Below are 22,276 nucleotides of genomic sequence, written 5' to 3' on the forward strand. Positions count from 1 at the left end.
CTTTGCCATGGAGAGGAGCCCCTCCTTCCTGCCACTTACTTTCAGGTTACTTTTTCCCCTCAGATCAATACCTAAGAAAGAACACGAGCATCTCCCCCTTGAACACCATGTTCAGTTTTGAGCCCCTCACTACAAGAAAGACATTGAGGCCCTTTGCATCGGAGAAGGGGAACGAAGCTGGTGAAAGGGCTGGAGAGCCTTATGAGAGGCAGCTGAGGGAACTGGGCTTGTTTAGCCTGGAGAAAAGGAGGCTGCGGAGAGGCTTTATCACTGTCTACAACTCCCTGAAAGGAAGTTCTGGTGAGGTGAGTGTTGGTCTCTTTTCCCAAGTGACAGGAAAAAGGATGAGAGGAAATGGCCTCAAGTTGTACCAGGGGAGGGATATATTAGACATCAGGAAAAAATTCTTCACTGAAAGGATTATCGGGCACTCGAACAGCTGCCCAGGGAAGTGGCAGGGTCACCATCCATGGAGGGATTAAAAGATGGGTAGGCGAGGTGCTCAAGGATCTGGTTTAGTGGGCAGGTACAGCCGGACTTGATCTCAAAGGTCTTTTCCAACCAAGCAATTCTATGATTCTACTTCAGCTCCCCTACATCGCTCAGCCTCAGTGGGTAGGATAAGCACAGAGCAAATAACACAGAAAAGCTTTGATATGAGAGATATTCAAAGTCTAAATACTCCCCACGGCAGCCAGAGAGATCTGCAGTAAGCTAGAAGAATAACCAGTCCTATTTATTCTGTCTGAAACCATTATTTCCCTCAGCAAGCAGAGCTCAGAGCACAGGTGAGACACAGAAATTTCTTCCTGCATTCAAAAATTCCAAGGAAGGAAAAAAAGGCTACTACCTAAAGTACACTGTAATGAAGCTGACGTACAATCCCTTTAGACAATTTGGTGCTTCAGCACCTAGAGAAGACACACTTGATTTGGCACGGAGATCTTGATACAAGTCCAGATTTTGTGCCTGGAAAGGGAAGGGAACTCCACAAAGCATTTCAGAGGAGCCTGGGAGGAATCTACCTTTGGTCAATGAGACAGCAACCACAGAGCCTTTCCAGGACAATGTCATGTCTCTTCCTGTTGAACAGGAAGCTTTGTAGATCCTGATAACAGGAGACATGAGACATACACAAGGACACACCTAAACCGCTCTGAAATCAGAACCTCCTTCCACTATGGGACTGAAAACTGAAATTCTCTCTGGAAGACGGCTGAAAATGGAGAAGAAAACCTCATTTTTCAGTGTATCCCAGAGTCCCTGGAAAACCTTACAGACTAAGTATGTGTCCCAGCATTTTGGTGTACATCAGAGTGTCCATCCCTCGGTGCCAGCTCTCTACCTCCTTCATGCAGCAGAAGACCTTGTGAGGGCTGAGCAGAGAGTTGACCTTCAGTGACCAGTGCCTTGCTGTTATCCAAGTTGCCTTAAACTCACCTCCCAGGGTATCCCAATCCTAATAAAACACTTTATCCACAACACCCAGTTTTAACCAGGTGGTGCAAATGCTTGTGAAAGAAGTGAAAACCAAACCACAATTAAACCATTTAGATCAAAACCAACCAGAAAGTTTTTTTTATCAGTCTGAAGTGCGATCCTATTCTGGCAGCGTGCAAGGTGCAACACAGAGTTTCCATCTCCAAGTATGCCTTGTTGCATCTGTTAAGGCAAACCCTCCACGAGTACCTTTTCAGTACCTGAAGGGGCTAGAAGAAAGCTGGAGAGGGACTGTTTCACAAAGGCTTGGAGTGATAGGGCGAGGGGGAATAGGTGTAAACTGGAAAGGGGCAGATTTAGACTGGACATAAGGAATGATTTCTTCACCATGAGAGTGATGAGGCTCTGGAACACGTTGCCCAGGGAAGTTGTGGCTGCCCCATCCCTGGAGGTGTTCAAGGCCAGGTTGGATGGCCCACCATCCAGTGGGAGGTGTCCCTGCCCATGGCAGGGGAGTTGGAACTGGATGATCTTCAAGATCCCTTTCAATCCAAACTATTCTATGATTCTATGAGAAAGTCTGCATCACAATGTAAACTCATTGGACAGCTCTGGGAAGCTCCTTGGCTCAGGGAAGGCTCTTTCCCAAGCCCTTTGAAGAGGGTTCAGACAGATCTAATCTTTCACTCTGACTCTCATAGTATTTACTCCTTGTCCAGGAGATAGTTTGACCATTTGTCTTCATTAAAATAAGGATTGCCTCACTCCCTTCAAGATGCAACTATTTCTTCCTCAGATGGGTGGGACCTACTCTGTTTGGCTGACTGTTTAACACTTTATTGCTTCAAGAAGTTCCATTTCTTCCCTCTAGTGACTCACAGGCACGTTCAACTATGAAACAGCATCTTGTATTTTATAATACCCAGTACATTAACCAGTATAGTTGTTGCACTCATCCATATGGGATTAATACACGTAGAACATTGCTGGCATTTGGCTGAGAGCAGACACGACAGTGGCTGGGTGGGTAATCTCTAACATCTGTCTCTTGTAGGCAGATTTAACGTGCAGATTTCTGTTGGGCTGCATGGACAGATCCCAGAGCTGTTACTTCCCATGTTACAGTATCATAGAATGGTTTGGGGTGAAAGGGACCACAAAGGGATCACCCAGTCCAACCTCCTTGCAGTGAGCAGGGGCACTTTCTACTGGATCAGGTTGCTCAGAGCTCCATCCAACCTGACCTTGAACGTTTCCAGGGATGAGGCATCCATCAACTCTCTGGGCAACCTGGGCCAGGGTTTCACCACCCTCAGCGTAAAAACTTTCTTCCTAATATCCAGTCTAAACTTTTCTTCTTTTAGTTTAAAACCATTCCCCCTTGTCCTATTGCTACAGGCCCTGCTAAAAAGTTTTTCTCCATCCTTCTTAAAAGCCCCCTTTAAGTATTGAAAGGACACAGTAAGATCTCCTCAGAGACTTCTCTTCTCCAAGCTGAACAACTCCAACTCTCTCAGCCTAAGTCTATATTCTAAAACAGTCTACATTTCACCAGCCCCACTGAAGCTGGACCTCTGTCCAGGAAGGAGAAGTCATCAATACGGTTTGTCAGGATGTGCAGTGTCCTAGCAAGAGAAGTGCTTATGCTCCTCCTATTGCCATCCACACCCAAAGCAGTATTCCCCACTCCCTCACGATCTCCTATTGCAAGTATGGAGCATGAGAAAAATCATTTCAGACCATCTCAGTTGTAGTATCAGAGGGAAAGACCATGGGAAAGCAATGTGCACGGGGTCTACAATGCTTCCTGATGGGTTAGCAACATCCATTCTCTTTCAGCTGAGACCAGATGTACATTTTAGCAGTGGTTGTCACCCCTGCAGTGGTTTTATGGCAAGACAACGTGCAGTCAGCCCGCCACTCAGTGAGTCACTGTGTGAAAGGTGCTGAATACTCAGACTTTCCCATGGTAGAAAAAGAAAAAGAGAGAATTTGTGAAGAGTGTGGAGGCGGTCTTGAAACACTTTCTGACCATCCTCAGGAAAGAGATGACCAGTCCCTGGGAGATCTGAGAAATGCTTATGACCTTACAAACCAAGAGTTTTGCATCAATTGCTCTTGGTGGATAATGGTGAGCAGAAGACCTTCAGCTACATGGATCGGACTGAAGGCCAACCAGCTATCTTCCTCTGAGTTACCATGTTTGTGGACTAAACAGTGGTATCTCTCTCAAACTCTTGTGTACTTTCATCTTCTGGTGATAGTTACGATAAACAGAGAGAAGACTCGGAGCACATCTACACAAATGAGACCATGATGGAAAAGAGACCTAGCTCCTGCTGCTGCAACAACGGTGCTACGGAGGCAAAGCAGGAAGGAAGCCCATGAAACCCTGTGACGGAGATGTACACTGGCACCACGTCCTCGTGATAAAGACTGCCAGTGTTTATCTTGATACTCCTGGCAGCAGCTGCAGCGATGTCAGGACAAATAAGCAGCTAAGACAAGGCAGCGGGTGCAGTCAGCAAGCTGTCCCATCCATGGGACTTGCCATAAACATTACCCACGCCAATGCAACTCTACCATAGGAAAGGTGAGGGCTGTGGTTTTATGGCATATTCTCTTGGCTCATCACATGGCATAAAGCCAAAAGAATCCTTCCCGAGTGCTAAGGTGCAATCCCACTGTTAGACAGCAAACCTTGCATGCCAAACGTGACTTCACGGTGACCGCATGGCTCAGCAGGTCCAACTTCACAGCACGGTCAAGGAAGAAAGTGCATATGCAACAGGAGATTGGACAAACTGCCTAGGGACAGTCCTGCACTACCAGTTCTGCAGGGACAAAGGTCAGAGCCAATCAGTCAGATTAAATCTAAACAGTGTCCAGACAGCTGCTCATGTCAGGGTTGGATAAGGCTTCATGACACAAGTCAACAGAAAGGCCAACAGGTTGCATTCAGCTTCTGCTTTGTCTGAGGCCTAGGTGACACCACAGGTGACACTTCTTTGGCACATAATCCACTTTGAGGAAGCACAAGCATTTGGAATATGACTCTAATAGTGGAATATAGCCCAACTAGAGCAAGAATACTCCCAAGCAATATCATCAAACTGATAAGCTAGCGAAAAGCAGTGCCTACACAGCTAGAAGACTTTCAGGCAGCAATCTAACTGAGCAGGCTGAGAGAAACTGAGCTTGCCAGGACACTGGCTAAGCTGGAGGAGCAGAGAGGCCAGAGTGCCCCTGTACATGCTGCAGGAGAATCTTGTCTCACAAAAGGCTGCAGCTCTCATAGGAGGTGTGGGCGGCTCAGAAATGCATGATCCTTCAGTCCAGCACAAGAGACAAGAGGAAGCCTAACTTCAAAGACAGCTATCTTAGGACTACTCTCATGAGGAGCTTTCACATCTAAATAGAACTTGAATAAATGCTCCCTAAAACAAGGAGAATAACACAGAAATCTCACTTCTAGCCTCTCCTTTATTCTCTGTTATTCTGAGAATCATATTTTTTTACTGCATATTAGTTCCACTGCAGCAGCCGAGAGCACAACCATAGATGGTTTTGGCATTCTCCTGAGGAGGACTGGTTGGAATTGACCTCTGGAAGTCTCCAGCTCAGCTATCCATTCTGAGGAGGACCACTGCTAACAACAGATCAGGTCAGCCACAGCTTTGTCTAGCCAGGTTCTGAGACCTCTCAAGGATGGTGATTCCACCACCTCCCTGGTCAGCCTGTGCCAGGACTATCTTGCCTTCCTAGAGGAAACAGCTTTCCTGACTTGTGACCTGGACCTACCATGTGGGATGTGGCTATTGGCCCTTGTTATATTGTCTGTAACTTCTGTGAGGAAGGCAAAAACCTGTCTGACATTATGGAGAAATTGAGGCCAGGCCATCTACCTTTCCAGGGTGGAGTTTCTGCCGCAAGAGCTTTTACCACATAAAAACCAGACTCCACCTCTTACTGACCTCAACCAAGTGCGTGTGAGAAAAGGTCCATCACCATGATAACCCGGGATTGACTTTAATTACCCTCTCACCCACCTCTGAACTGCAGTGGGGACAGAGCATCTAACTCTTACTGAGCCGTGCAGGGGATGCTGTGCATGGGCCAGAGCAGACTATACCTGATAATGAAGGCAGCGTTCAATGGTGCCTTCTGGAGCATCCTGTGACGTGCCAGTGCATAAAACTCAGGTAAATAATGACTTGACCAAGTTGAAGGCCAAAAGCTTCTGAAATAAAACATGAGTCCCTGAAAGGATGTGAGGCACACTGTGACAGCCGATGGCTCTCCTGGCACTCACACTGAGTCATCAAGAGGAACACCAGTGGTCGTTCCTGATGGCTTTGACTCGGTTGTGAACAAGGTAAGCTCCTGCTGTTCTTTTCTCCTTTGTCATTCTCTCATTTTTTCTGCTAAAGAAATCTGGTTTTGCTGGTCACAAAGCTCTGTTTTGCAGTGCTATTGAGAGCTCATGACAAGAAAAGCAGGTAGACACAGAGTCTTAGGTAAGCTGGAGGTGGTACAAGTTCGACAGGTCTTGAGCAGCTGATAAGATCGTGAGTTAAGTCTGTTTCTCTGCCAGCACAACACTGAATAAAACACACAAATACAGACTGAAAATTCTATCTTTGATGTCCCATTACACGTATTTTTCCTCCCTTATCTCCCAGGGCAAACTGACACTGACTTGAGCAACTTTTGACTTAACTATTTCTGTTTTCCCCTAATGGTGCTTTAGTGGTACCTGACGTTCCATCAAACTACTTGACATATGTGTACACATACAGACATGAATATCTCCAGCTACAGGGAAAGGAAATAAGAAATGTGGTCAAAATTATATCTTTAGCAGTGTTTTATACTCTAAAGCATTTAAGGCAAGGGTGTTCCTACTTCACATTTTCTGTCTTTTGTAAAAGCTTCAGACATCTTCTAAGGGTCAGAACTCAGATGACAGATGATCTGAAGACTAAATCTTCTTATAATTATTTTCTTTCATGTGGTGGCACAGTGATATTAATTCCTTTGACTCAGAGCCTACTTTGTCATCAAAATCAACTTGAGGGACAGTTTTCTGCCACAGATCTGTACTGCTAGGATGACACTTTTACTGGAGCGCCCAACCCACTTACCATTTGTGAAGGTGTTCACATAGTACCTTCGACCCTGGGGTGACATATAGCTCTGCCAGCCGGGGGGAAGATGGCCATTCAAGGTATCTTCTCCTGTCTGAGGAGTTGCCTTTCTGGGTTTCTGCTGAGAAAAGGAAAAAATAAAATCCCAGCCTGTAAAGTCAATAACTGGATAATGTAAAGTCTAATCAGACACACATCTAGAAAGGGCCTGTGTGGTTTGGCATTCTAGAGATTACAATCCACCTGAAGCCTTTCAGTAAATTTCTCGCCCTATTTGTCCTAGCTTCATATACAACATAAAGCAACCCTTCCTTGGAGTACTGGCTACACGGAACATGCTTTGGGAGAGAAAGGAAACCCCTCCGTATTTGATGTCCCTTGAGCACCTGGGCCTGTCCAAGAAAATTACTCTTGTTAAGCAGCAAAATGAAAAGTATAAAATAATCCAGTGTCTATGAAAGAAAGGCACACAGTTACTCTCATGTGGATATACTGGTGGGTCAAAGCACTCACTGTTCATGGAAATGCCACCCCAATTTAATTTTATGGGGAAAGCATCACCTTCAGACATTTTTAGGAAGAAACACTGCAGAGCCACATTGCCTAAAGGAGCAGTGCTGAAGTGAATTTATCTGTATGCTGATTATCCACTAATAACGCATGTAATTAACAATGCATACATTACTGATCTAGATGCCATTTGGGTCCATATCATCCAGATACGGGATCATTAGGATCCAGATTAATAGGAGTGATCCAGATCACTAGGAGTGATTCGGATCATTAGGAACAGCAAGAGATGAGGGTCATGCTGTCACCTGCTCTCCAGGCACACACAGAACTGCTACCAGGGTTCAGGTGCCACCTCAGCTGTACATCTCTCCACCATCTCAGCTGTGGGCCTCAGCACAGGTTCAGGATGCAAAGAAAAGGAAGAGGTGAAGCTGAAGTGCCGGCAATTGTCTGCAGCACACCGCATCACCTGGACTATTCCCCTTGTCCAAGTAACTCTGGTGGTTGCCTGGTATCTTCAGATTTACAGCAGCTGCTTGATGTGGGACTGGCAAAGAGAGCTTCAGCCCAAAGGAGGCATGAACCCCGTCTGGTCCCTTCAACCAGGAACACTGAATGAGACAAAGGAAGAGAGATAAGATGCACGGCCAGGGATTGCCAGTTGTAGCCCTAAAGGGCCACGGCTATGAAGCAACAGCCTCCTCCTGTCTCACATCCAGAGCTCTGCTTTGCCCTTCCACATTCCCTAAGGTAAACCAGGCATGTGATGTTCTCATTTTCTGTTTGCTTGTTTGCATGACCTTTAAAGGAAGAAATACAAAAGAAGAAGGAAATATGTGTGAAATGGAATTATTTATCCCGTGAAAGCTAATCTCTCTCCAGGAAATGCCTTCCAACACAGCGGTGGACAGGTCTGAAGGGACTGCGCTAGACTCATGAGCAGCCACGTCCAGGGGACAGGCAGAGTTTCAGCATCTGGCTGCATATAATGTTCCAACACTGACAGACATAAAGAACAGTACCATCAGAAAGAAACTGCAATGTGTCCTTCACCTGTGCATTCAGTCTCTGAGTGGAATTCCAGCATTGTTCCAACCCAGCAGAATAAGAGAGTCATTTAATGCTTTTGGAGCCAAAAAGTCTATTTTATAATGTTTCTTTTCTGTTTCAGAAAACTCTGATTATGATGGCTCTCAAGAGGCACTGAACCCAAGAAAAATCTTGTGTCGGTGCCGCAGCCAGAGTACTTCCACAGACAGGTCATGGGCCGCAGGGTGCGAGCTGAACGCTGTCTCACCGCTGCAGCACAGATGCAGCCTATGCTGCTTCAGATTTTAGCTCCTCTCCTTGAGCAGACACGGAGCGGCAGACTAAGCTGGTCCAGTAGGAACTGAACAAGTTAGCGTGGGGGATACAATGCACTCTGCCGGCTTTATGACTCAATCTTCATCCTCTGCGTACCTATAGCAAGCAGGAGAGGGGCGCAGAATTGATTACAGAATCATAGAATGCCAGGTTGGAAGGGACCTCAAGGATCATTTGGTCCAACCTTTTTAGGTAATATATCATTTAAATGAGACGGCCCAGCACCCTGGATCTCTGCCATCTATCCCTGCCTCCTGTGTTTCTGCTCTCTAAGTTGTAATCTAATTGATTTACAGTTCCACTCACCCTGCTGTACATGTGAGAAAGAAGAAGCTTTCACAGTTTATGCTACAATTTGATTTTTTTTTTTCTGACCTCAGCTTAGGATGCAAATGAAAAGTTAAAGATGGGGAACAACTTTTTAGCAATTTTAGGGTGTGTAGCAATAGGACAAGGGGGAAAGGTTTAAACTAAAAGAAGTGAGGTTTAGACTGGATATTAGGGGGAAAGTTTTTGCTCTGAGGGTGGTGAAACCCTGGCCCAGGTTGCCCAGAGAGGTGGTGAATGCCCCACCCCTGGAAACATTCAAGGTCAGGTTGGATGGGGCTCTGAGCAACCTGATGGAGCTGAAGATGTCCCTGCTCACTGCCGGGAGGGTGGACTGGATGACCTTTATGGTCCCTTCTATCCTAAACCCTTCTATAGTTCTATGATTCTAAGATTCTCTTACACATTATCCTGCCCAACAGCACATGCTCCCATTATTGTTCCTGATATTCTATTGCCTAGGAAAGCACTAAATGAAATTGTTGTCTTAGTGCTGGCACAATCACACCTGTTCTGTGATCACAGGGGCAGGACCCCTCCATACACACCACTGAAACACCTCTCTGCTCCATATAGCTTTCCGCGAAAGCTCTGAATCCTTAATGAAATCATTAAACATCATGAATATGACAAAAAATTAAGCTTATCCCCGTTTTACCTCTGGGTTATCTGAGTTCTTCTCCAACATGAGACAGGTGTATACCCAAGTGCCTTGTTTCTATTACCACTTCCAACAGGGCTCCAACAACCATGTACTTATTTCCAGATCTTTACAGCCACGCACAAGCACCGCCAGAAACTTGCTCGCAAAGCCCTGACACCTGCCGTATGGCTCTTATATTTAGCATCACCCTTGTGTTTGGTTTTACTCTCAGACAAGATTGAAAATAACTCCCTGAAGGCTTCCAAGCCATGGCCTCCCTGGCAGCACCGCATTGCTCGGGCAGGTGATGCAGCCCCGTGGACCGGCGTGTGGCACTGACACATGCATTTATCACACAGACCTTCCAAACAAAAGCTGTTTTGTGCAAGGTTCTTCTTTTTGGTCTTGTTCATCTGAGACCTCATCTGGAATACTGTGTCCAGTTCTGGAATCCTCAATGTAAGAAGGAGATGGAACTGTTGGAACGGGTCCAGAGGAGGCTACAAAGATGATCAGAGGGCTGGAGCACCTTCCATACAAGGACAGGCTGAGAGAGTTGGGCTTGTTCAGCCTGGAGAAGAGAAGGCTCCGAGAAGACCTTATAGCGAACTTCCAGTACCTGAAGGGGCTACAGGAAAGCTGGAGAGGGGCTATTCATAAAGGCTTGTGGTGATAGGACCAGGGGGAACTGGTATAAACTGGAGAGGGGCAGATTTAGACTGGACATTAGGAAGAATTTCTTCATGATGAGAATGGTGAGACACTGGCCCAGGTTGCCCAGAGAAGTTGTGGCTGCCCCATCCCTGAAGGTGCTCAAGGCCAGGTTGGATGGGGCTTGGAGCCCCTGATCCTGTAGGATGTCCCTGCCCATGGCAGAGGGGTTGGAACTGGATGATCTTTAAGGTCCCTTCCAACCCAAACTATTCTATGATCCTATGATTCTATGATCTCCCATGACCTGCTCCCATGCAGGGAGCTTTTCCAGCTAACATCTCTCCCAGACACTCCTCTCTCCAGTTTCACCTAATGAAACACTAGGAAGAAAAAACCTCTTGGAAAGAGGATGTCTGACCAATGCTATCACTTCAGTAATTGCAGTGACAGCCAAGAAGAAAGCTGCTTGATTTCTGTCTCCGGGATCACCTCTTGAGGGGCTGTCCTTGCACCGTACCCATACACAATCCGCATCCAAGACACAGGTAGGTCTGGTGGGAAAACCAGACCTAAAAGGCACTCAGAGGGTCAGGACCAAGTAACCTATGCAGAGAAGGTTCGGATCAGGAGGGAAAGCCTGATAGCCCCAAGCTATTTTTTGAACCACAAAACCAGTCTCTCTCCCAGAACATTTCAAGGGGTTTCAGAGTGCCAGGACAAACCCTGGGACAGCTCCTGATCTCTCTCCAGCACAGGGTTAATGGTCCCCCCCTTAGTGTTTGCAAAAGCACATTGAAGAAAAAATAACCTCCGCAGTGTAGGAGTGCAGCAGCTCGTGAAGAATTTGGCAACTCGTTGGGTCCCTTCCATTCACTGCACAGATCTCTGGCCTTGAAGATAACAAAGTTACACCAGACTCTGCTGTGCGTGATCACCCTATAAGGAGGAATTTGGGATAATCCAACCCTGGGTTCTGTTCCAAAATCTAGAAGGTAAAGAACTTCACATACTTTTACTGCATTCTTACCATGTCTGTCCTTAACGCCTCCTCTCCCTTCTGGAACTGAAGTCCTACCCATCCCTGCCACCCCTCTTTCTTAATATGAACCTGCAGTGATCCCGTGGACCAAGTAGGTCAAGACTAGGTTCAGCTCACGTTAAGGGCCCATGGTATTACTTCATTTCGCAAAAACAGCACCAGTACGGTGCAGACCGATGCTGCTGGTTTGCTTAAGGGAAGCTCTGCAATTGCGCCAACATCCTTTCAGTCACTTTTTCACTGTTGCTTCAAGTGTCCCTGATGGACTGCAAGACAAGCAGAGGTCTTTTACAGACAGGTGCAATGGTTGCATTCCTAAACAAAGGCTATGTCAAGAGAATTATAGAATCACAGAATCATGGAATGGTTTGAGTTGGAAAGGACCTTAAAGATCATCCAGTTCCAACCCTCTGCCATGGGCAGGGACAATTCCCACTGGATCAGGGGGCTCAAAGCCCCATCCAACCTGGCCTTGAACCCCTCCAGGGATGGGGCATCCACAACTTCCCTGGCAACCTGTGCCAGGGCCTCATCATCCTCACTGTGAAGAATTTCTTTGTAATGTCTAATCTAAATCTTCCCTCTTTCAATTTAACACCATTCCCCCTGGTCCTATCACTACATACCCCTGTAAAAAGTCCCTCCCCTGCTTTCCTGTAGCCCCTTCTGGTACTGGAAGGTTGCTCTAAGGTCTCCTTGGAGCCTTCTCTTCTCCAGGCTGAACACCCTAACTCTTTCAGGCTTTCCTCATATACGAGAGATCATCATATCCAGCCCTTGGATGATCTCTGTGGCCTCTTCTGGACCTGTTCCAACAGTTCCATATCCTTCTTATGTTGGGGATTCCAGAACTGGACACAGGATTCCAGTTGGGATCTCATTAGAGAGAAGTAGAGGGGGAAAATCACCCCCCTTGACCTGCTGGCCTTGAGAGACAGATGCGGACAGTGTAGGGTGGACAACAGCAAATGTTGGATGGAATTAGTATAAAGACCAAAGTTAAGCTATCATTTCAGCTATAGTCCCTGGCAAAATGCTTATCACTTTCAGAAAGGAAACAAACGTCATGTTGTGTAATTGCTCATTCTACTTCTGAATTACTAATATTTCTACATTTGTTTCCGATTTTGCCAAGAAATGCTGTAAGCAGCAGTTCCTGTCAACGATGGTCAAGAGGACTGAGCATAAGGGAAACCCCACCATGGCCAGTCAGAAGTTCTTGCAATCAATGGGACAATGCCTTGCATGGATGTGTAGAGTATGTATGTGTGGCTCTTCCTTTTGTTTTAGAGAGGAAAGGCAGGACTTTATCCCCCTGTGGGGACTGCAGAGGAATATCTATTGGATGCTGGGACCAATTCTGTGCTAGAACCTCTAACTGGTCCCAGTGCAGTCCCCTCCCTCACACACTGGAACTCACATTCCTATAGCAGCTCTGCTCCAAACTGATACTCCAGGGGAAAGAGGAACTCGCACAGCGGAGGAACTGAAGTAGAAATGAAACTTGGCTTCATCCTCTACTCCTCACCACCCTACACTCATTGAAGCAAAGACATCGGAGGTGTTTAGAATAGTAGGTGTGGGGCAGTAGCATATGGGGCTGTGTTCTATAATGCATCACAGATTAAGTACCTCATGGTTTTAGCACGCTCAGCAGTGTATTCTTTCAGAAATGAGAGTGTCACAGAGGTCATAGTGGTAGCACATTGTCTGTTCTCTGCCAAAACAGGAGATCAAAGTAACAGGAGAGACTTCCCACTGTATTTTTCTTGACAGACACAACCCTGTGCCAAGCAGACCCTCTGAGGTCCCTTCTTCTAGCATCACCACAGTTAAAGTTGAATTGAGTTTGCACACGCGTAAGGGAGACATTTAGGCTAACCTGGCATTTAACGATAGGCAATCCTGCTGCCGAGACAAGACAGGAACGGGGGTCAGGAGACAGCACAGAGATGGGAAACGACTGGCAGATGACGTTCAAGAGCCCAGCTCCACAGCTGGTGCAGCAATGCCAGTCAGGCATCAAACTGCTTTCCAAACCCAGGACACACCCGTGCCCAGACACATCACAAGTACAGTGAGGCTCTTCTGCTTGCAAACCTCTTCCTTAGACAGCTCGGCAAGACTATGCTCTTACTTTGATCTCTGCTTCCTATTTTTAGGAAAGATATTGCCAGGATAGTTTATGAGAACCACAGATCTCACAGCGGACTCTCTACAGGGAGAGGAGGTTGCGATATCAACGGAGAGCATTAGGAACCAGCAAAACAGTACAGCAGTGACTGGAAGTTGAAACCAGACAGGCTTGGCTTGAAAAGAATCTGCCAGTCATGAGGATACGTATCAACTGGAAAAGCTTACCAGGGGGATGTGCAGTTCTTGTAGATCCTCCAAGATTAAGTGCCTCTTTCTGCAGATCTGCTCTATTCCAATCAGAGAGAAAGATGGGACCCTGAAGCCCCCGACCCAGAGATGCAGAAACTCAGGCTGGATGGGACAGCGATCCCTTCTGCCTTCCAAATCCTGCAGATCCTGCAGTGCCTTTGGGCTGAGAGAAACACTTACACCACTACCCTCACTGTCACTTCTGGGAGTGTCACCAGCCGCTGCATGGCGGTGGACAGGCAGAGCTGACCTGAAAAGGATGTCTGTAAGGCACCATTGAGGAAACAGGAAACCTGAACAATGTGAGCCGGACAGAGAATGTGTGAACCCAGCGAAAACCTCCTGCATCTGTATTTGCTGCCTGGAAAAGGGATCAAAGTATATCTCAACACATTCAAAAGCAAGAACACAAGCACTTCCCTCCTACAAGGCTTCCTAGGATCAGAAGCCCATACAGAAGGCGTACATGCAGAGGTAGAGAGGAGCCAGCTACACAACAGGCCTCGTTCTCCATGACAAGCGATGGTTCTCATTTCCTGCATGCAGAAACACCCAGACAGGGTTCGCCTGATATGTGCACAGCAGAAAGGAACCAGAAGTGAGCAGCAAATGCAAAAGGCATCTCAAAGCAGAGAGGGCACTTCAGCATCTAACCATGCACCAGAAAGCTAGCGAAGGCAAGCATATGAAATAAGGGCAGATCTACGGGGTTAACCCACCTAGTTCAGGACACCAGCACTGATGAGAAGCAGAAGGATGTACTGCTCAGGGCAGAGGACATGAACCTGACCATTTCCCTGCATCCCCTGCCACTCCACAGCATCACAGCCTACCCAGAGGTGACCTTCCTGACCAGGGAACAACATTCCACCTGTATGCTGCCAAGCACCAATTGTCTAGAAGCACGTCTAAAGAGAATGACAATGGAGTCAGACATCCTGGATGCTCCGTGCAAAAAAGAGCACCAGCTATAGCCTACATGTTGAAGCCCTAGCACTTGGGACACGCTTTCTGGCTGAACTAGCACACAACAGGGTGGCACGTCCAGCAGGGAGGCAGTGAGGGTGCCTCTTGACTCCACCTCTTCTTACTTTCTAACCATTTTGTTTTCTTTCTCACTTTTCTTGATCCAGTCAGCAGCAGCCCAACTCACCGTATTCCTTTGGAAGCCCACCTGGCAATGTGTTCCCCTCCCAATGGTGGCAAAAAAAGAAAGCCAAAAGGAGTTTTATGCAGCAAAGCGAGGCAGCAGGGAGTAAAGAGCCCGCACACATCGGTCCATCCCAAGCTGACTGACCCCCTGAGACAAGTTCAGCATTGCTCAATAGAGGAAAATCACTTCCCATTTTCAAACTGCAGGAAATCCCCATTCCCCTTCAAAGAGGGATCCTAGGGAGGAAACATCTGTGTACTTAAAAGGCTGAGCTCCCTGAAGATGTGTTCATCCACATTGAACTCCAGCAGGGTGCAGCCCAGGAGCTCTCCTGAACACACAACATGGGGTAAAGCAAAACAATGCCAAAAGCACAAATGCAGGCCCAAAGCAACTCTGAATCTGATGAGGGGGTTGGACCAGAGACCTCCAAAAAACCCTTCCAACCACAATCCTACAGAGTGCAGCTAAGCAGCTCTCCTGCAGTGCCCTGCCCAGTGCTGGAGGATCACTGGTGACAAAAGGCTGGACACGACACACATGGGAAAGTCCTTGCAAGAACCAATACAAGGACACAGCAGGGAAAAACTGCCGAAACACAGACCTGCACCAGAAAAGCCCTCTGTCCTGCAGGGAGAAGCTTGCTCTGTACTGGCATTACAGAGCTTATCCTTCTGTATAACTGCAGTGTTCGTAAATACCTAGCCCGGCAAAAACACGTGCCAAGCCAAGGGGATGAAGCAGAAATGAGGCAGGCATGGTGCACTCAAAGAAGTGGGAGATGTGTTTGAGCACAGCTGATACTGCAAACAGGATTTGCTAGTGAAAGAGGTCCACAGAAGATCCTTGGTCGTGGGGATGCCTGCACAACCCTTGTGTCCATCCAAAGTTTGTCCTGAAGATCACAGAATCACAGTTTGGGTCAGAAGGGCTCTTAAAGCCCATCCAGTTCCAGTCCCTGCCATGGCAGGGACACCTCCCGCTGGATCAGGGGCTCAGAGCCCCACCCAACCTGGCTTTGAACACACACCTTCAGGGATGGGGCAGCCACCACTGGGCAACCTGGGCCAGGGCGTCTCACAGGAAAACATTTCTCCCTAAGATCTCATCTCAATCTCCCCTCTTTCAGCTGAAAACCATCTCTCCTCGTCCTATCCCTGCACTCCCTAATCAAAAGCCCTCCTCCAACTTTTCTGTAGCCCCTTTCAGTACTGGAAGCTGCTCTATGGTCTCCCTGGAGCCTTCTCTTCTCCAGGACGAGCAAGGCCAGCTCTACCAGCCAGTCCTCATATGGGAGGTGCTCCAGCCCTCCAGTCATCTTCGTGGCCTCCTCTGGACTCTAGCTGTTCCATGTCTTTCCTGTGTTGAGAAGACAGGATTCCAGCAGAGCTTCTCTAGGCTGAGCATGGACACACCTACACCAACGCGTGCCCTGGCAAAGGGGAATGCCTGGTGCACCTCTGAACCCCTCCAGCATTGTCCAAAGCCTCTCTCTCTCTAGTACTTTGAGTCATTCTGTATTTTGTTCATTTTTATGCAATCTTTCTTGCTCAACATTTGGTTTCCATGGAGTCACATACACTGTGTGAAACAGATTTATATTTAGAAAGTGGAACGGGTCATATGACCTGTCCCAGTCGTCATGGTAACCAGCACAACTCCCATTCAGCTGAATCTGGTGGCACATAGCTGCTGGGGACAAGTCGCCCTCCCTGGGTGGCCCCGTGGGCACCGCCTCCGCAGCAGGAACACAGCAAGATGCTGCCAATGCAGGCATGGCCATGGCTGCTCCAGCCCCTGCAGCCTCTTCCTTGGGCACCACGACTTGGCTCTGGGCACCTTCTGCAGCACCAGCCCTCTTCCTCGAAGGGAAACAGTCCCTTTGCCTGTGCCAAGTGTTAGGGCATCTCAGAGCATTGCTTGTGCTGCCAGGCTGGGGCTGTGGGCTGAGCTGTGCCCAGTACATACCCCACACGCCAGTTTAGCAGGACAGCTCTCATTTTTCCCAGTCTTAAGAACATCCCTGACCTAAAAAGTCTCCTCTCTGCCATGCTAAAGTCTGCATCACCCCATCTTCCTCCTAAACAACTTCAGCATCTCCGTGCAGCTGCTCTTTCCTTGCATGCCTCCTCTGCTACCTTCCTACCAACTCTCCACAGCTGTGACCAGGAGGACCTTGTGCATGGGTGTCTGCTCTGGGGCCACCTCTCCTACCACTCCACAGCCCTTTATTGCCCATTTGCCTCTGAAATGCAGTGTGCGTGCTTCCCACCTAGCTCTACCTTCCCTGCCAAGGGACTGCTCTCCCAACCAGACCCACAGCTGCCAAAATCCTCCCTCCTTCCCCACCCAGGTCCCTGGCTGTAGTGCAGGGATGTGCCCAGGACTTTGCTTTAAGGCAATATCCATGAATAGCACCATGTTTGCAGCGAATTAGCCTTCTGGGACGGGTATACTTTTCTCCACCAGTACCCTAAACTAGGGAAAAACAAACTGTTTCTGAAGGATACGTGACCCAGGGAGACAGGCTGGATGATGTTTTCTAGCTTACTGCTGTGTGAGAGACCAAAATGGGTGGGAAGAGAAATAACTCTGATCCATGAATCCCACCTAGAATCCTTCAAAACAGGGGCTGTTGAGCAAGAGGTGAAAAAGCTGAGTAACTCCAGTGCAGCTCAGTCCCCTCCCTTCAAGCTCAGTCCTATCCCACACTATCAAGGTGTGCCTGGTGCATGGAGCCACATAAAGGGGTGGACTGGGAGCAGCCACAGCACTGAGCTGCAGCTGAGCCCGTCCCTGTGGTGGGTCTCGTGGGACCCATGGCACCTGGTCCGGTCCAGATCCTTCTGCAGATAATGCTTCCTTCCTAGCAAAGCAGCAGTTTCAGGAGGTGCTTGGCAGTGGCTATGGAATTGTTTGGCTGAGGACAAGGAAGCTAGGCAGGTGTAAGATGTAGGAAAGACAAGAAATAGGGGGGTGGCAGAGTTTTAGTGAGGAGAAAGAGCGTGGGAATGATGCCCTGGTTTGGTGAGGGTGGTTAGCAAGAAAGAGAATAAAAAGCTGATGCTGGCTTCCACTATGGGGAGCAGCAGGTGTGACAGGAGGGTGAGTGCAGTTTGCAGAGGAGGACAACCCGGCTCCTTTCTCCCTTCTTGTTTTGCCTGAGCCTTTGGCACATTCCCAAGCAAGTTCATCACTTTCCTATGCTCCCTTTTCACTGTGCTCAGAGCCTGGGTGAGCGCTACCCTGCATTTCGCACTATCTGACAAGGGCGTTGGGTCCTGGCACTGAATTAGAGACCAAGAAAGGGGAAAACAAGTACCACCCTCCCAGCAGGCGCCAAAGACCCTGAAGAGCCAGAGGGGAGTGGTGTCTGCTGTAAGAAAGCCATTCTAGAACACGGTGACGCACATGTGTGGCCCTGCAAGTATAAAGCAGATATATCTGGAGGGAGCTCAGGAATCTCCCCCTAGGAAAATACTTGGTTGTTTTTCCTTTTTTTGCTAATAGACAAAAAGTCATTTAATGGAGAAATCTGTCCCATTCCCTGGGAGCATCTCCTCCTGCCTTATGTTACTCAGCTGGGCTAAGTGTGGAAAGGTGATGGCCAGAGGGAGAGTGGATGGGAAAGAAGCAGCAAGGAGCTGGCATTGCTAGGTGGAACTTCTCTAGCACAGCCTAAGGAGGCCAAACATGCACTTGGCCAAAGAGAGCTCAACTAGGCACATTGCTGTGATGAAGGGCTCAACTCCACACAAAATGCAGGACAAAGGACCAGTAACAGCAACAAAGAGTGGCAATGATGGGTGGGGAAGTGAGATAACCTAATCCCACAAAGAGAGCACCCTGCCTGGAGCCACCTTGGCCCATGAAAGCAATCAGCCCCACTGTCCAGTTGAAAGCCATCACAACGAGTCAAGGGAAAGACTCACTAGATCCTCCTACAGATTGATACTGCCTCTGGGGTATGGGACTCATTATGGGATGCAGGCAAAGAGTGTCTTGGGATTATACAAGACAAGAGATGGTTAAGGGAAGAAACAAAAGGAGGCAGAGGGGAGGAAACCAGTGTGGGAAAACAGACAAGTAAGGGGATGAAAAGAGCTAATGGAGTGTAAATGGGCAGCTGGTCATCGTTTGTCTGTCCATGCTCTGAGTCTGATCACTGCAGTTTGCCCTGTCTTCTCATTAAAATCCACTTCTAACTATTTCCCAGTGTGAGGGCCTCTCCATTCAGTCTGAGATTTAATTAGTGACAGCAAGTGGATTGGGGACCACAAGTCACAGGGGCCAATGTGTTTGCAATGCCAGCAACTGGAGACACTGGAATACTGGTGTATCATGTGGGTGAGTATCAAGCTGGATTAGCCAGGTATAGAAACAGCCATAAGTCTTCCTCACGTACTGGAAAGACCAGAGGGTCTTTGAGCTTCTATTGGATGGTCAAGGAAATTGAAGCCTATATGGACCACAAGTTCTGGTTGTTGGCTGAGTTTCATTTGCTTATGCATTCTGGTGTGTGTCAGGTGAAAGGATGCATGGCTGAGCTGCCAGGCAGGCATGGTGCCTATGTCCAGTTTCTGGAAGGATGGCCAGTAGATGTCTGTGCATGTGCTGGTACATGCCAGGAGGTCTATGAACCAGCAACTGGAGTGGGGCTGCGGTCTCAAGGGCTGCATGACCAGGTGCCACCAGCTGGGGAGGCTGGGATCCAAGGCCAGCTCCTGGACACACTGTCTTAGGCTATGTACTGGAGTGATCCACATTGTATATATGTATGCATTCCCCACTAACAGACCTTTATCCTTTTTCAGCCAGAAACGGGAACAGGACGAGACTGTTGGTGCCATTTGTGAGAGTGCTGAGCGTTTCTGTCCGTGTTGATCTGTGTGGCTGGCCGTGTGTGCACATACAGAAGAACCACGCATGGGAGTTTGTGTTGTAGGCCTACTGGGAATACATGCTTAGCCTCACTGCTAACTGGACCTGGGGAGAGGGAGCTCCACTAGCCTTGCTTCTAGTGAGCTACCTGATTCAGCAGCCACTAACACAGTTCACATGTACTTCCCAGCCCTCGGTATTCATTTTTTCAGGTGCTGATGTGAAAGACAGGTGAGGTGGAATAATCCCAGTCCAAAACAAGCTAAGCAATGATGAAGAGAGATACCTCACGTGCTTGCCCCCTACTATAGCCCTGGGGAAATGGGGGAGCACTACAACGTTATCTGTGTTCATGCAGCCCTGCTCTGTAGCACCAGTTTAAGACAAACCACAGACATTGTCTGCCTAAACTTTAAAGCAAGAGGTGCTAAGAGAAAAAAGGCAGAACTCAGCATCAACACATGACCTTGGAGACCCCCATGTGAAGGCAGCAGATGTACCATACAGAAGTTAAAAGATTAGTGCAGGAATGCCAGGAAGGACTGGCCTGGTACCTCTCACTAGTTCGCAAGCACAGCTGTGTCCAACTGCCTCCCTCAAACATGGAGCGATCCCTCCCAGCAGTCCGTTTTCCTGTAGCAGCCAAGGAGTTTCTCTGAAATACCTGTAACCCATTTTCTTCTTCCCAAAGAGAAATAAATAAGTTAGCACTCTCCCATACCTCTTGTTTTCTTTTCAGCATCATTGTTTCTTGCTATCCAGAGAGCAAATATTTGCCATCTCCACAGACGGGCTGTGGATGTATCAGGATGGTCCATGTGCCAGTGTACAGCCAGCTCGGGTCACCAACAAGCAGTGCCCCGAGTGCTCTGCCCTGCTACCTTTCTGTTGTTAGGAAATAAAGCCATGGTGTCTTCCTACCATGATGTCTCGAAATAACAGGATGTGGCCAGCTGGGACAAAGCTGATTTCTCAAGAGATCCAGAGCTGATGGTAGCACAGTTTCATATTTCTATGCCCAAGCTCTGCACGCTGCTGCATACACTCACTAGGAAACGGCAAAGTTTGACATGAGCTACTTGAGTCACAGCCCCATCCCCTCAAGAGGAATCGACCCGGAGCTCTGCCATAGGATGCCATCAGCTTGCTCTCCTGGTTCCTAAGACTTCTCCAGGCAAGAGTTATCACACCATGGCTTTGTAGAGTGGGAGTGAGCAGGACAAGGTGAAAGCCTGAGGATGAGGCAGTGCCAGCATTCTGAGAGCTCTGAGCTGCATGTGCCCTGTGCCAGGGCAGCCTGCGAGGAGGCAAGAGCCCTCCTCCTCCTCTCGTCCTGCTCAGGAGGGATGTGCCCACTCCGTCTCTGACATCAGCATCTGGTACAAGGCAGAGCACCAGGGCCAAACACTCTTCTGAAGGGCTTTGTTGTCCTGGGCCACCAGGGACAACAGCGCTATTGTTGAGCAAACCTTGTACTGTAGGAGTCACCCCCCATATGCCCAGAGAGTCACAAGGCTAGGTCAGGCCAGCTGCAGCATTACTGCTTGTCTCGCATTTGAAATGACACACTGTGGGGACAGATCCCTCTACGAGTGACCGCAGAGCATGGCACACCAACAACATGGTCCTGAGGGCCAAGAGGCAGCCAGAGAGCTGCGGGCATGCTGCTTTCTCCAGATGCTCTGCACTGGAAAGGGGACCAGAAACAGTTAAATCCAGAAACTTCCCACAGCAACCAAACCCAGCGGTCTGACCCCTCTCCCTTGGCCCCTGCATGGAAAAGGGGGAGCAGAGACTCAACCACAGCAGGTTTGAGGGCAGGCAAAGAGCTGGACAACGTGGCTCTCTTTGCACTCCTAGGACCCTGTGAGTGCAGCTCATTTTGGAGAAATGAAACATCTGGGAACAACGCCAATTGTTTTTATATGGGGCCTCCAGCCCGGACGCTGCAGGAAAACTCAGCCTGGCTAAGCACTCTCTGCTATAAAGGCTGACACAACTTGTTCTATCAGCCCAGGATGAAGCTCCAGGCTTACCCATGCTCACCTGCATGTGGGAATGTGTCCCCTCTCTCTGGCCAGGGCCAAGAAGCACTGATGGCTTTGTGGGATTTGATGCAGTGTCCAGGTTGGACATTCCACAAGACATTGCAGCAAGCTGCAAAATGTGCACACGAAGAACTGGAAAAAAGCCTCAAGGCTCCCTAGATGTTTGTTGGGGTTTGCCATACCCTCTCCTACCACGGCCATCCACAAACAACACCACAGAGTTTTATCTGAAGACAAACATGAAGATGTAGCTGCTTAATCATAGAATAGTTCGGGTTGGAAGGGACCTTAAATCCCATCCAGTTCCATCCCCCTGCCATGGGCAGGGACACCTCCCACTGGATCAGGGTGCTCAAAGCCCCATCCAACCTGGCCTTGAACACCTCCTAGTTCCTTCGAAAAAAATCCCTCCTGGAGGCACAGGTTAGGAGCCCTTGGCTCCCGAAAAAAATCCCTCCTGGAGGCACAGGTTAGGAGCCCTTGGCTCCCAGTGGCTCCCACAAGCTGCCCAGATATTTCTGACTCCTCTACCAGCCCTGCCGTTCCCGGCAGTCCGTCTGCCTCAAGTGTGCTCCAAGGCTCCCAGGAATTACAAGCATCCTCTCTTCCAGTCACATTGCCTGACCCAGAGCACAGGTAAACAAACTCCAGTGCTAAAAGAACTGTCTCAGCAGCAAAACG

At 48.5% G+C, this 22,276-nt stretch overlaps 1 protein-coding gene across 4 annotated transcripts in view; it reads right to left on the reverse strand.

The window, feature by feature from the left end:
* Positions 1-22,276, reverse strand: part of GAS7 (growth arrest specific 7) — a 111,121-nt gene that overhangs the window by 59,541 nt on the left and 29,304 nt on the right. For 3 of the 4 annotated variants that reach the window (XM_054083232.1, XM_054083231.1, XM_054083228.1), the window contains exon 2: positions 6,585-6,708. In XM_054083232.1, the coding sequence (XP_053939207.1) occupies positions 6,585-6,708 (124 nt within the window). The remainder of the gene's footprint in view (positions 1-6,584; positions 6,709-22,276) is intronic. The other variant, XM_054083229.1, reaches the window with a different exon arrangement.

Source organism: Cuculus canorus, chromosome 18 (assembly GCF_017976375.1).
Source record: "Cuculus canorus isolate bCucCan1 chromosome 18, bCucCan1.pri, whole genome shotgun sequence".
NCBI classification, from domain to species: Eukaryota; Metazoa; Chordata; class Aves; order Cuculiformes; family Cuculidae; genus Cuculus; species Cuculus canorus.